Source organism: Megascapheus bottae, chromosome 3, assembly GCF_031878675.1.
Source record: "Megascapheus bottae isolate mThoBot1 chromosome 3, mThoBot2.hap1, whole genome shotgun sequence".
NCBI lineage: Eukaryota > Metazoa > Chordata > Mammalia > Rodentia > Geomyidae > Megascapheus > Megascapheus bottae.
This window is the reverse complement of record NC_143511.1, coordinates 67,580,960-67,595,473: the sequence shown is the minus strand read 5'-3', so window position 1 is coordinate 67,595,473 and position 14,514 is coordinate 67,580,960. Positions and strand designations below refer to the sequence as shown.

Here is a 14,514-nt window from a genome sequence, read left to right as displayed (position 1 = left end):
CAACATACGCAAATCAATTAATATAATTCAACACATCAACTGGAGCAAGGACAAGAATCACATGATTGTCTCAATAGATGCAGAAAAGGCATTTGACAAGATCCAACACCACTTTATGTTAAAAGCTTTGGAGAAACTAGGAATCCATGGAACATTTCTCAGTATAATAAAGGCTGTGTATGACAAACCCACAGCTAGTATTATACTTAATGGCAAAAAGCTAAAGCCATTCCCTCTAAAATCAGGAACGAGACAAGGATGCCCACTTTCTCCATTCCTCTTTAACATAGTATTAGAATTCCTAGGCAGAGCAATAAGGCAAGAAGCAAGCATAAAGGGGATCCAAATGGGGAAAGAGGAAGTGGAACTTTTCCTCTTTGCAGATGACATGATTTGATGGCCCTCAGTTGATGAGTGGATCAACAAGATGTGGTATTTATATACAATGGAATTCTATGCTGCTGTCACAAAGAACGACATTGTCCCATTTGTAAGGAAATGGAAAGACTTAGAAAAAAATCATATTAAGTGAAGTAAGCCAGACTCAAAGTAACATAGGCTTAATCGTTTCCCTTATTTGACATCATCAGTAGAAACCTTGGGCTCTCCTAGTAGAGATTTGCAATAGAGCAAAACCTAGATACATAAGGCCATACAGTATGATGCTAAATGAAAGGACCTCCAGGATATAGAAACAAAAGCCATATAATGAGTGATTGTTGTCCTTAATATACTCATCTCTTTTGCTGTCCCTTGGCTATCTTATATTGTTACAGTATTTCACCTTGTTATCTGATATATTGTATATATGTGTATTTGGTTATTTGAAATAGGACAGGGAAGGGGGAAAACAAGATGAGGGGTGGGGGTGGAGGGAGGGAAATGGGGACCAAGACATGAGAATGGGTATCAAGGTATGTGAAGTAATGCACCTTCTTTCTGGTGAATATAATGTAACCCTTCTATTAATTACAATAAAATATATGAAAAAAATAAAAGCATAGCTATTAAAGTAGAAAGACAGCCAACCAACTCAGAAAAGATATTTACCAATAATACAAGAGACAAATGCTTAATATTTAGGACTTACAGGGAACTCAAGAAACCAACCCGCCCCCCACCAAACCCAACAAACCAATCACTAAATGGGCAAAGGAACTAAAGAGAGATTTATCAAAAGACGAGGTTAAAATGGCAGAAAAACATATGAGAAAATGCTCATTATCCATGGTCAGAAAGGAAATGCAAATAAAAACAACCCTAAGACATCACATTACCCTCAATTAGAATGGCCAATATTATGAACTCAGACAACGACAAATGCTGCCAGGTTTGTGGAGAAAGAGCAATCCTGCTGCACTGTTGGGGGGAATGTAAACTGGTTCAGCCACTCTGGAAGGCAGTTTGGAGATTTGTTAAAGAACTGGAAATAGACCTTCCCTACGATCCCGCTATACCACTCCTGGGCATCTATCCTGAACATTGTAACCCAGGATATGATAAGGACACCTGCTTAGCCATGTTCATTGCTGCACTATTCACAATAGCCAAGAGACGGAAACAACCCAGATGCTTTACTGCAGATGAATAGATACAAAATAGATATATACCACATAGCCAATAGATAAGATAAAATAATGGTATTCACTGGGAATTGGATGAAATTGGAGCAAATAATGTTGAGTGAGATAGGTCAGGACCAAAGGAACAAAAGGCGCATGGTATCCTTAATATGTGGATGTTAGATCCAAACAGTACAAGAGCGATGACTCAATATTTGGGTACCCAATGTTACAGACATGGCCTTGGAGATATAAACATAACGACAAGACATAAAAATCTGTGATGGCGGGCCGGGAGTTTGGCCTAGTGGTTAAAGTGCTTGCCTAGCATGCATGAAGACCCGGGTTCGATTCCTCGGTACTACATACATAGAAAAAAGCCAGAAGTGGTGCTGAGGCTCAAGTGGTAGAGCTCTAGCCTTAAGAAAGTCCAAGGACAGTGCTCAGGCCCTGAGCTCAAGCCCAGGACTGGCAAAAAAAAAAAAAATCTGTGATGGGCTATATACTCTATAAACATAATGTTTTAGTACATATATTAATATGTATCTATGACATACAAACCCCCAGTTTAATTTTAATTATGTTCTAAAATCTATGTGCCAGTGATTGTAGATAGATTCCCTTCTTGAATACTTGTTTATTAAACATGATATTTGAAATATGATGTAAAAATCAATGTCAATAAATTCTTTAATTAAAAAAAAGAATCAATGGTGGGGAAAACTGACAATGGTGAAAATGAACTAAAGAGTTCTTTCTGAATGTAAGTAACTAAAAAGAACAAATAGCTGGGTGCAATGGCTCATGCCTATAATCCTAGCTATTCAGGAGGCTGACATTTGAGGATCAGGGTCTCAAAGCCAGCCTCAGCACTATAAAGCCATGAGACTCTTATCTCCAATTAACCTCTAGAAAACAGGAAGTGGGGCTGTGGCTCAAAGGTAGGGCTGTAGCCTTGAGCAGAAGAGCTCAGGGACAGTGCCCAGGCCCAGAGTTCAAGCCCCATAACCTCCTCCCCAACAAAAAACATAAATAAAAATAAAAATAACAAATACACTAAAATGTTAACTCAGAAAATTATAGTTGAAAAACAAACATGGGATATAAGAAAAAAATCCACTGGAAGACAAATGATACTCAAATACAGAAATAAACAACAAAGAATGAAGAGTTTAAAATGATCTTTCCCCAAAATTCAGTAGCAAGCTGAAGAACAAGTTTAAAAAGAATCTTTTCTTGATATTGGGGATTCAACTCAGGACCTCCACTTAAGAACCAAGCCCTCAGTAAAAAATAAATAAAAAATCCTTTAAATTATAATCCTAAATTAAAAATCGTCTAGATAAAATGTTTTTTTTTGGGGCAAAGAAACAACATTTAGATTGGTATGTTACTTCTCTGAAGTAAAAGCACAGCAGTGTGCCTGAAGTTTATACCTAATGACTCCAAAATTCCAAGTGAAAGCATAGACAATCTTTGACTAGGAAGAAAGACTTGGGCAAATACAGAACCCACAAAGCCTGCACAAATTACAGCCTGTATAAAGATGAACCTGTCTAAGAATTCAAGAAGAGAGACTTAATGGATGGACCAGTAGTTTCTCACTAAAACTAGCCTAGTAAAGTTAAATGTAAATATAACTCTAAAAGTTCTCAAGGCTCAAGTAAACAAATGATAAAACATATTGTATGTGAAAATGTCTGTGTGTAGTTGGTACAGGGGCTTGATACAGGGCTTTGTGCTTGGCTCTTTTGCTCAAAGCTGGCACTTTCACACTTGAGCTACACCTCCACTTCTGAAAATACATTAACTTTAATAACCTGAATATGTAACTTGTGATTTCTTTAACTAGGGCTGAAAAGTGAGAGTGAGGGGAAGGAAGTGAAGAAATAAAAGGAAGAAAAGTTAGTGCTAAGATTTAAAAAGACTGAGAAAAGCAACACATAATGTTATCTGCCTTTAACAATCATAGAATTCTAGATTGTTTTCTGAATACGTACAAATTACCATTTGTAAAATACAATGTTTATCATCCAAGGCAAGGATAAAAAGTGAGAAAACAAAAATACAAAAGAATTAAGTTTCAGAAAAACATGAAACCAACAATAGTGACATCAAACACACAAGTGAGGATTGTAAATAAAAGGAAGTAAATTCCATTTCCAAGAGAATCTTATATTCCTCTTGCACATGCAAGAGGCAAAGGTCTAGACTTCACACGCTAATAACAAGGGTGAAATGAGCAGGGGAGGAAGGGAATATACTTATGAAATTCAGAAGGCAAAAAATGTTAACAGCATTTGAAAAATAAAATTCTAATTTCTCTTTTTTGTGTATAACTTTTTGTATGGAATTCAGTGAGGATAAGATAGATAAGATAAATAGCTTACCAAGTGAACCGAGTATGACCAGAATTGTTAAGATCCACACAAGGACTCTTGATATATACCTGATTATCACCATCAAAATCATGGATAGAACTGCAGGGAAGATAAATAAAGAACAAATAGAATATTATTTGAAAACAGGAAGAACAATTCTTCCAATTATTCTTTTCTCTAGGAATATAATACTTTGTGCCTATGGACGAGTTTCTAACTACATCTTAGGAAAGAAAAGAAAGTGGCTGCTCTTGCAGTTGGATTTTTTTACTACTTGTACCACTTAAATAGCATCTTGAAACCACGGGCATCTATCTGTGGGCTCATAAAGTACAGAAAAGAAGACATGCAAATGCATCTACAGTGATTCAAAAACACCACAAAACTGTTGTGGACTCACCACAGGGAAGATATCAGACATGCAAACATACACACAGGCCAATACACACAGTAGAGACAATGACGTATCATGTTAGTGACAAAGACAAGAGATCAGTTTACTTAGCGCTACTTTGAGCGATCTGTAGATCAGTTTCTGTGACGGTTAATTGATGAACTAGATGGCATTTTTATCTTTACTGGACATGATTTTTCTTGAACTCAAAGGGAGTGTCTGACACTACAGGATAATATCCTGAAGCCATTGAAGCCAAATCCCTTGAACAATTTCCTTACTCATTGAAGTCTTTTTCCTCAAATATAAGCAAAATGTGATTGGCCAATTCCTTTCCTGTTCCAAACTTAATCCTAATATGTCAGAGTCATGAATAAAAGAGTAGAGATTTAGCCTTTGCATTGAAGTTATATTTTTGAAATACAGATCCAGAAAGCGACTATAAAGGTCTATTTTACAAGCAAATAAACAAAAATATGTTGGGCTTATGCTATGTTCCCTTTCTTGTAGGGAGGTAGGACTTGCAAGTCCTTTCTTTTCTGCTTTAGATATTCTTCAGATAGGATCTTGAAGCTTTTGTCCCAGGAGGCCTTGAATACGTATCTTTCTCACTTCTCTTCTCATATAGTTAGAATTGCAGGCTTGCCCCACCATACCTGGCTGACCGTATGCTAGAATCTTAAACCTCAAATGCAAATCATTCTAGTAAGTACATATGCTAGAATCTTAAACCTCAAATGCAAATCATTCTAGTAAGTAAATTCTAATGAATCCATGGTATTAGCATCTCACTTTTTTTCTGGCCAGCACTAAAGCTTGAACTCAGGGCATTTATGCTCTCAGCACTCTATCATCTGAGCCATGCCTTTAGCCTAGTATTTTGATAGTTAACTGGAGAGTCTCTTAGATTCCCCCCCCCCTTCCAGGCTAGCTTTGAACTACCATCTTCCAGGTCTCAGCCTTTTGAGTAGCTACCAGAACACAGCAATTATCACTATTTTTAAGGTTTAGGTTATAACACAGCATCCAACTATTTCAGAAATCAAGTAATTTTTATTAAAAAAATCAATCAAATTTCTTTGGGCCTCTTGCAAAGCCAAATAAGTGGTTAGGATCTGTGTCTAGGAATATTATTAAAGTACTCACTTTTGGAATAAATGTACAGGAACGAAAAACAGATGGGAGCCCTTCATATATTACAGAATTAGATTTTCTTATGGACAGCTTTATTTCAATTGAGTCAAGTACTACCTAAGCAAAAAGAAAATACTCTCTAATGACAAGAAAGATGGAAATATAGCTTGTATATTCTCAATGACTATAATTTTGGTTAACAGAAATGATTACTAAATTTAAGTTGTTAGTTTCTTTTTGTTGTTTTTCCTCCCAACTAAGAATATTTATAAAGTTGAATATGCTCTCATATAGTTCTAGAATAACAACATGGGGTATTCATCTTAAAAGGTTTTATTTGATTCTATGTATTCTCTATTTATTGACCAGATGATTCAATAGTTAACAAGTGGAGATTACTTATTTTTCCAGCAAGTGAGTGATATTACCAACTGTAGCAACAAAAAGGAAATTACAAAATTCAAAAGTTATGTACCAGAAATCTATATTCTTAGATAAAAATATATAAAAGAATATGAGGTCTCTTTTATAAGCATATATATGCATATATATATATATTTGGAATTTTATCTAAAAAACAAGGGGTGTTGATTCATTGAAAGAAGACTCCTGCTAGCATATTAAAGGTAATTGTTGACTTAGTAACCCAAGTTCAGGAAAACACTAGTTTTCTCTAATGAAAGAAAAAAAAGAAGGAAAATGGGTTTCAGATGTATTTACATACTTCTATGTTCATATTTTAACAATATATAATCTGAAACAATTATGTAAGCTATGGGAAGTTAAACATTTTTACAATTATCCCAGTTGTATTCATATTTTGGCGAAAAGAACAGTCTTCTACTGCAGTACTATGCAATAGCTAATAATGAGAAAAACAATTACCTAGTGATAACAAGCAAAGTCCCAATATAATTTCTTTGCTGGTCATTACTCCACTAATCAGCCTGTGTAAGACACTATTGTCACTGACAAAGGTGATCAGGGCCTCTGCAAACTTGGCATAGCAGGAAATGTTCACAGGAGCACAGCGATGGAAGAATGGAATAGGTGCACTGGTGACACAAGAAAAAAAAATCAGAAAAAAAATTACTCCTACTTAATATAAATGCCACATCAAACACACAAATGAAAGGTGAATATGGCCGCTACACACTCCACCCTCTGCATGTCATTATGGGAGCTTAGAGCCATGTGTTTAATGCTATGAAGATGACTGTTATGGGCAATGATCTTACCACAAGCTTTATCAGGGAGAGTGGAGTGCATTTTCTAACAGAAGACATTACCCTCCCCTTCTGAAAAGAAATGCACACATACACACGCACGCTCACACACACACACAGACACACACAGACACACACGCACATACAGACACACACACACAGACACACACACACAGATACACACACACAACTACCAGAAACGAAACCAGACCAACTCCCCAGCCATCATTTCTGCAGGCAAAGGGCAGGTGACAAAGCTTAAAAACATACTTCTTTGAACTGAAAGCAAATTTTGCCATGAGCAAGTTAAAAGTAAAAAACATACATGCTTTTTTGTGAAATGTGCCACTATGAATAGACTGTTTCCTTTAACAAAACAGCATACAAAACCTCAGATTAATAAGGTTATTTAGGGTATGAGCTTAATACCTCCCATATAAACACAGTCATGGCAAGACATTAACATACAGAGAGATGTACAGTTACTTAAGACAATGACCATGAGTACTAATATAAGGAAGTGCTTAACGTATAGTAATACAACAGGGAAAATGATTTTTAATATGATGATGATGGTGATGATGATGATGAGGAGGAGGAGGAGGAGGGGGAGGAGAAGAAACGGGGTGGGAAAGGCCAACTTTGATTAAAGATTATATGTAAAAACGGCTGGGGATGTGACTGAGAGGCACAATGCTTGCCTAGCCAGTATAATAAAGTCCAGGGTTCCATCCCCAGTACCACACACAAAAAAGAAAAGAAAAAAGAAAAAGAAATCACACACAAGAATGGGAACAGCAAGAAAAAAGCATTAAAAATGTAAAAAAAAAATCAGACTTGTTTGAGTTATTAGTCTAGGCTATTTTCCTTTCTGTTATAAGTTACTAATAATCTAAGATTAAAAGTGTCCATAAATAGAGAGAAAATAGCTGGATCCCAGAAGCTCATCCCTGTAATCTACTCAGGAGGCTGAGGGAAGAGGATCTCAGTTCAAAGCCATCACAGACAGGAAAGCCTATGAAACTTTTATTTCTAATTAATCACCCAAAAAGCCAGACGTGGAGCTGTAGTGGCAGAGTGCTAGCCTTGAGCTGATAAAGCTAACACATCCAACAAAAAAAAGAGGGAAAAGAACTATTACTTAATTTTTAACATAACTTTTAACATTACTTGTTTAACATTACTCATCAGGCTTCCATGGACTATTATTTTTTTTTAGTTTGTGAAGGAACATCACCGTATATGAACTGTCATACAGAAGTTGATTGGTAATTGTAATTAATTCTGAATTCTGAGAAGACAAGGTGCATCTAATCAATGAGAGAATTTTTAAGCCCAAGGCTATCAAGAAACTGCCTTTAGTAGTGTTTTGCTAGGCTTCTAGGACAGTCCTTCAGTAGGTAATTGTCCATGTGTAATTGTTCAGGTAGGTGTGAACGAAGTTAAAATTTGGTCATCATTAATATGCGCTCCCATCATCAAAACTGTGCATGGGGTTAAGAGCAGCAAGTCTAATGTAATATACCTCACTGGAATGATCTTAGTGTGTCCTTAGTTTTGATGGGCATTGTATTTAGGTCCAATTAGTAGAAAAGATTTACAATGACTGAACACCAAATCACAAGGTTTCTAATATCAGCAAAACGACTTTGTATGACCTAAAGCAAATCTGCTGTCTTGCTGCCTTCCTTAAAAACGATTTTTTTTCCCACATAAGAACAGAGAACTAAGTGTTGACTGTCCACTAGATGTTAGTAAATAAGTAGCAATCGTAACAAGAATAAACAACCTCTTCTGTGCTGTTTTACTTCACAATTCAAAATAATATTAAAAATGTAGCCTTACCTTCATGATGCATCAGTAAAATACATCCAAAAATCACAATGTAGCAATATTATGTGAATATTCATTAAAAAATGAGTCCTGACAATGCATTTATGTTTATCTCTAAAATCAGTCAGAGAAAGCTAATGCCAAAGACCTGGCATTTTATTTATTTATTTATTTTTTGCCAGTCCTGGGCTTGAGCTCAGGGCCTGAGCACTGTCCTTGGGTTTTTTCTCTAGCCTTGAGAAAAAACTAGAGCTCTACCACTTGAGCCTCAGCACCACTTCCAGCTTTTTTTTCTATGTATGTGGTACCGAGGAATCGAACCTGGGTCTTCATGCATGCTAGGCAAGCACTTTAACCACTAGGCCAAACTCCAGGCCAGACCTGGCATTTTAATATAAAACTATAGTGAGGGAAGGCATTGTAAGTGAGTGGTGCTTGAACTACTCATAATTACAGGAATACAAGCTATTTTTTTTTGATGTTTGACTAAAAGTCATGTCACTAATGATGTAAAAGGTGGTTAACTTATTGACTTTTGTGTGTGTGGGGGGCTGATACTGTGGTCATGGATTCATGATTTCTCATGCTTGATTGAGCTATGAGCCTAATCCTTTCTTGCTTTTAGTTTTCTGTGTTTTTTTGTTTTCTACTTTTGGATCTTGTGTTTTTGCCCAGGGGCATCTTTAGACCACAATCCTAATCCTCCTCCTTAAATTCTATACATCTAGGATATTCCATACCCAGTTTTTTGGTTGAAATGGGGTTTCACTGACTTTTTTGCTTGGGCTAGCTTCAAGCCACAATGATGCTGACCTCTGTCTCCACAGTAGTTGAAACTGTAGGTATGCAATGCCATGCCCAACTCTGTAGAACACTTCTAAGTGAAGCCTGGCTATCTTCAAAACTAATATCATAGTGGCTCCATAATTATGTATATATCTACATCTTCACCCTCTGACATACTCTCTGCTAAACTCACTTGCCTCTAGCCTTGAAAACAAAATATATCCACCTTAAGGAGCTGTTATCTTTGGTCTTATTTATATGACCAAAAGTTGTTCCTGAATGATACAAAGGGGTATTAAATTACAGAACACTTTTTCTTGGAAGGGGCAGAGGGGTCTTGAGCTAGGGTAATTTTCTTGGCCCTATTCACTCACTGCCTTTTCCAAGTAGATATTGGTAAAGGGCCCCAAATTCTCCTAATACTGTACAGCTGCCTGTCCACTGTCCTAGCTCTGTTTTTCCATCTGTTAGCTGAAAGGGCAGGGATGGTACTGGGAAAGTCTCTTCAGACCATCACCACCTACTATCACCCACCATCATCCTAGAGCTCATCAATAAGCTAGGACTCCACATTTAAAAGAAGTATGATTACAAGCATTTTCAGTGTTTTCCTCTTTCAAGATGATTGGAAAGAAAGGTTGGTATCTCCATTCATTTCTAATGCTTTATTTTTATTTTGGAGGAATGACTGAGTCATATCTGCTCTGGATTTATTCTTTCATAGTTTGTACTGTCTATACACACTTGAGTAAATGGGAAGAATAATTTTGTATGTGTTGTTTAAAGAATTAGAGCAAATTAATCACCTTTTTACTTTACAATTCAATCTATTTCTTTAAAGACTGCTAAATTAAAAGGAATAAAGTTAGTGCAAGTCGATCAACTGCACAGTTCAAATGATAGGCAAATTCTGCTGTTGGTTATAAAAATAACAGAAATAGAAAACAAAAGAAGAGACAATATTAGGCACATTCAAAAATGAAATGAAATACTTAAGCTTTGAAGTGAAGAGCACTACATTATGCCCTTGTTTATCAATTCTATCTCACATGGGATTTTGATGCCTGAATTATTTTTTCTTATTACTATTTGGGCAGGAGTAGGGGTTGGAAATTGAAACATAGTCGCACTGAGTTCTGACATGGAGCTACATTTCCCAGTCCCTCAATGTATTTTTTTACATATATATATAGATAGATATATCTATATATAGATATATCTATCTATATATAAAATCATGGCACTGAAGTGACTTGTACATTTCACCATTTAAATCTCATTCTGATGCAATTAATTTAAGATGAATTTACCAATTCTATATTCCTCTGTGAACATAGTTAGGAAAACTAGTATATGAGATCATTTCTTCTTTAAGCATCTAATCTTAATGACACTGTGCTTCTTAATTACAAAGACAGAATAAAATATTCTGCTTACAGTGAGTTTTTCTACCTTTCAAAGCCCACACAATAGTGAAGCTTGAATTAGTCAATGTGGTTCCATTAGGAGCTAGTACTGTTTCACATTATTGAAACATTAGCCAATAAGAACAAAATGAACCCATAATGAATCTTTTAAAGATTAAAACAAAATTAGTCACTCAATGGCAAATTGTATGTTACCTTGGCAAACATACTGCCCATTTGCCTTTAAGTTCAGATTATCACAGTGAAAAAGAGCTCCCTACAGTATAATAATAAATAGTGCCCAATATCCCTTGTTCAGACGCCTTCATGAGAGAAGGCTTCTGCCTTCTCTGTCTCACATAATTATTTAAGGATGTAGGGTTAAAAAGAAACAACAACCCATGCTCTCTGGTTAAAAGAAATAAGAAAGAACATTGGCTGGGTACTAGTGGCTCACATAAATAATCCTAGCTATTTAGGAGGCTAAGATCTGAAGATGGTGGTTTGAAGCCAGCTCAGGCAGAAAAGTCTGTGAGACTTTTATCTCCAATAAACTGCTCAGAAAAATCTGGAAATGACTCTGAGGCTCAAGTGGTAGATAGCCTGGAGCACAAAGAAGCTTAGGCCCAGAGTTCAAGCCGCAGGACTGGTAAAAAGAGAAAAGTAAGAGAAAGAGAAAGAGAGCGGAGAGAAGGAGATCAATAAAGGGTTATACACTACCTGATGAATGTAACTATCCCTTCTATACATCACCTCAGCAATAAAAAGGGCGGGGAGCGTTTATAGCAAGATCTCCATAGCACATGAAAGTCAGGAATAAGTAAGTCCAGAAGACTTATGGAAATCTAGACTGGTTTCATACATTTCAATTATTTTTCACTCTTAATATTTTTAAAAAAGTATTAGGGATTCACTTTATGGCCTTGACTCCCTACTACTTGAACCACGCCTCTAGACCTTTTTTAGTACTAGTAAGATAGGGCCTTGTTTTATACCTATGCTGGCCTGGGCTGAGATCCTCCTATTTATGCTTCTCTCATCACCAGGGAGAGCAGGTACGCCACACCCAATCACTGTGCTTCCCCTGGCTAGAATAACAGGAACATACTGCCACATTTAGTCTTTGAAATTGAGTCTCACAAACTTTTTCTCTGGTTGACCTAAAGTTTCTGCCTGCCCCAATCCCCAACCCTAACTTTGTTACAGAGCTGAAAAGATCCTAGATTCAATTTTTCTTTTTTGGGTACAACAATTAGTTGTGTGGCCTTGGGTAACTTATCCTCTTTTATCTTCTATCTCCTCATCCTGGAATTAGGAACAATAGATATACTGCTTCCATAAAAAACAGATAATACATTCATATATGTATATATGAGAGCCTTACTATGTTGGTTAGCACACAGCAGATTACTTGTAAGTGTTAACTTACCCTTGACTCCTCCACTTGTTTCCCAGCACCTATCAAATTTTCTAGCATAAGTAGGAATCCGGATCAATGATAAATAAACTGAACTTCTGTAACCTTGCTCTATGGTAGAAAGAGACTCTCTAGCAATGGCCTTCAGATTAGACACTAAATTTTGCTACCATGCTTGGAATTTCAACAATATACAGTTTTGAATATGGATATAGTATTCCCTTTCTGTAAATTTGCTTTTATCTGCTCTTTGGAATAGTAAGCATTTGGCTATTATGTATCATTCATGCTTTACTGTAAATTAATTTATAATTGCTTTCTTTAATAGGCAGTGGTTTCAGCTGCAGATCTCTGGTAGGTTGGATCAAAGGGAAAAGGTTCTAGAAGTGGACAGAGATGTACCTCCTAAGCCAGGTAGCAAGAATAATAATGGGTATTTAACATATATTATCTCCTTTAACTCTTGAAGGCTGAGATCCGAGGATTGAGGTTCAAAGCCAGCCCAGGGAATTAAAGTCCATGAGACTCTTATCTCCAACTAACCACTAGAAAACCAGAAGTGGTGCTGTGGCTCAAGGGGTAGGGCAGTAGACTTGAGCTGAAGAGCTCAAGGGACAACGCCCAGGCCTATAGTCCAAGCCACACAACCAACCCCCCCCCCAAAAAAAAGTATATATGGTATACCCCAGTCCCCTCAATAATCCCAGCTACTCTGGAAACAGAGATGAGAGAATCACTGTTCGATATCAGCCAGGGGAAACAAGCAGGAGACCTTATCTAGAAAAAAATGAAGCAACAAGGGGATAGATCAAGTGATAGACCACTTGCAAAGGCCCGAAGTTCGAATCTCAATACCGCAAATAGCTAGGTAGGTAGGTAGACAGACAGACAGACAGACAGACAGACAGACAGGCAAGCAGGTAGGCAGGCAGAGGAGAGACAGAGACAGACAGGCAGGCAGCCAGGGAAAGACAGACACAGAGACAGACAGAAAATTTTAGGACAAGGGCCTTATCTTTGAAAAGCTGGAATGGGGTAGTGTCAAGTTTTTTTGTTTTTGTTTTAAGTCATGGGGCTTAAACTCTGGGCCTAGGCGCTATCCCTGAACTCTTTAGCTCAAGGATAGTGCTCTACCACTTGAGCCACAGTGCCACTTCCAGTTTTCTGGTGGTTAATTGGAGATAAGAGTCTCATGGAATTTTCATGCCCGGTCTGGCTTTGAACCTCGATCCTCAGATCTCAGCCTCCTGAGTAGCTAGAATTTATAAGCATGAGCCCCCAGTGCCTGGCAGTGTCAAATTTTAATAGTAATATTATTATTAGTATTAGACAAAGTTTGTTCTCTTATCCTTTAATTCTGTTTTTCAAATTCTACTCATCTTTGGTATTTACCAGATATGAATTGGCCTTCCTTCTGCTAACTGTTTTTTCTCTTTCGCTTTCCATGTGCTTAGTTCAGACAAAATTAATAAAGTACTTAGATTGGGAGGTGCTAAGATAAGTAAAACATAAGAACCTACAAATACTGCTTAAACATAAGAGTGAATTTGGAAAGATCCAGCATTTTATTCTTGAGATTAGAAGATGAGTTTTGTCAGACGCTATCTGTTCATCCTAATCCTATGCTTTGTCTTTTAATGCAGGAGGATGCTGTGTGTGTGTGTGTGTGTGTGTGTGTGTGTGTGTGTGTGTGTAATGAGTGCACATATATGATGTGCATGTACTCAAGACTGGAATACCGAACATAACCAGAAATAAGCACTATCCAACAGGGTTAGGATCAGAGGTGAAAGAAGATTCAGAGTGAACCAATCTTCCATTACCACCACCACCCAAAATTCTACAGGAGCAGAGCAACCGTAACTCCACACTTGGCTTTTCTAGTTATTATTTCATAATATATTTTTTGGTTTTTGAATGACTGCAATTCAAAGTTTATATCTAAAACAAAGCTTAACAGTTTGGTAGATAAGCATATATAATTTTGCCTGCTCTTGTTTGTTTTTGCAGTACTGGGATTTGCACTCCGGGCTTCATGTTTGCTAGGCAGGCGCTCTACCACTTGAGCACTGCTTCTAGTATTTTTTAACTTTTTGCCAGTCTTGGGCTTGAGCTCAGGGCCTGAGCACTGTCCTTGCTTGGACTTTCTCAAGGCTAGAGCTCTACCACTTGAGCCTCAGCACCACTTCCAGGTTTTTTCTATATATGTGTAACCAAGGAATTGAACCCAGGTCTTCATGCATGCTAGGCAAGCACTCTACCACTAAGTCAAATTCCTGGCCCCTGCTTCTAGTCTTTTGAGACAGGGTCTCACTTTTTGCATAGGCCAACTGGGATGGAAATGCTCCAAATGCATGTTTCCTGTTGTAGCTCTG

General features: G+C 37.1%; 1 protein-coding gene across 4 annotated transcripts in view; it reads right to left on the bottom strand.

The window, feature by feature from the left end:
- Slc44a1 (solute carrier family 44 member 1) overlaps positions 1-14,514 on the bottom strand; it is a 170,337-nt gene that overhangs the window by 65,837 nt on the left and 89,986 nt on the right. For all 4 annotated transcript variants that reach the window (XM_090330367.1, XM_090330366.1, XM_090330369.1 and 1 more), the window contains exons 6-7: positions 6,357-6,526; positions 3,953-4,042 (exon numbers count right to left, since the gene is read on the bottom strand). In XM_090330367.1, the coding sequence (XP_090186493.1) occupies positions 3,953-4,042; positions 6,357-6,526 (260 nt within the window). The remainder of the gene's footprint in view (positions 1-3,952; positions 4,043-6,356; positions 6,527-14,514) is intronic.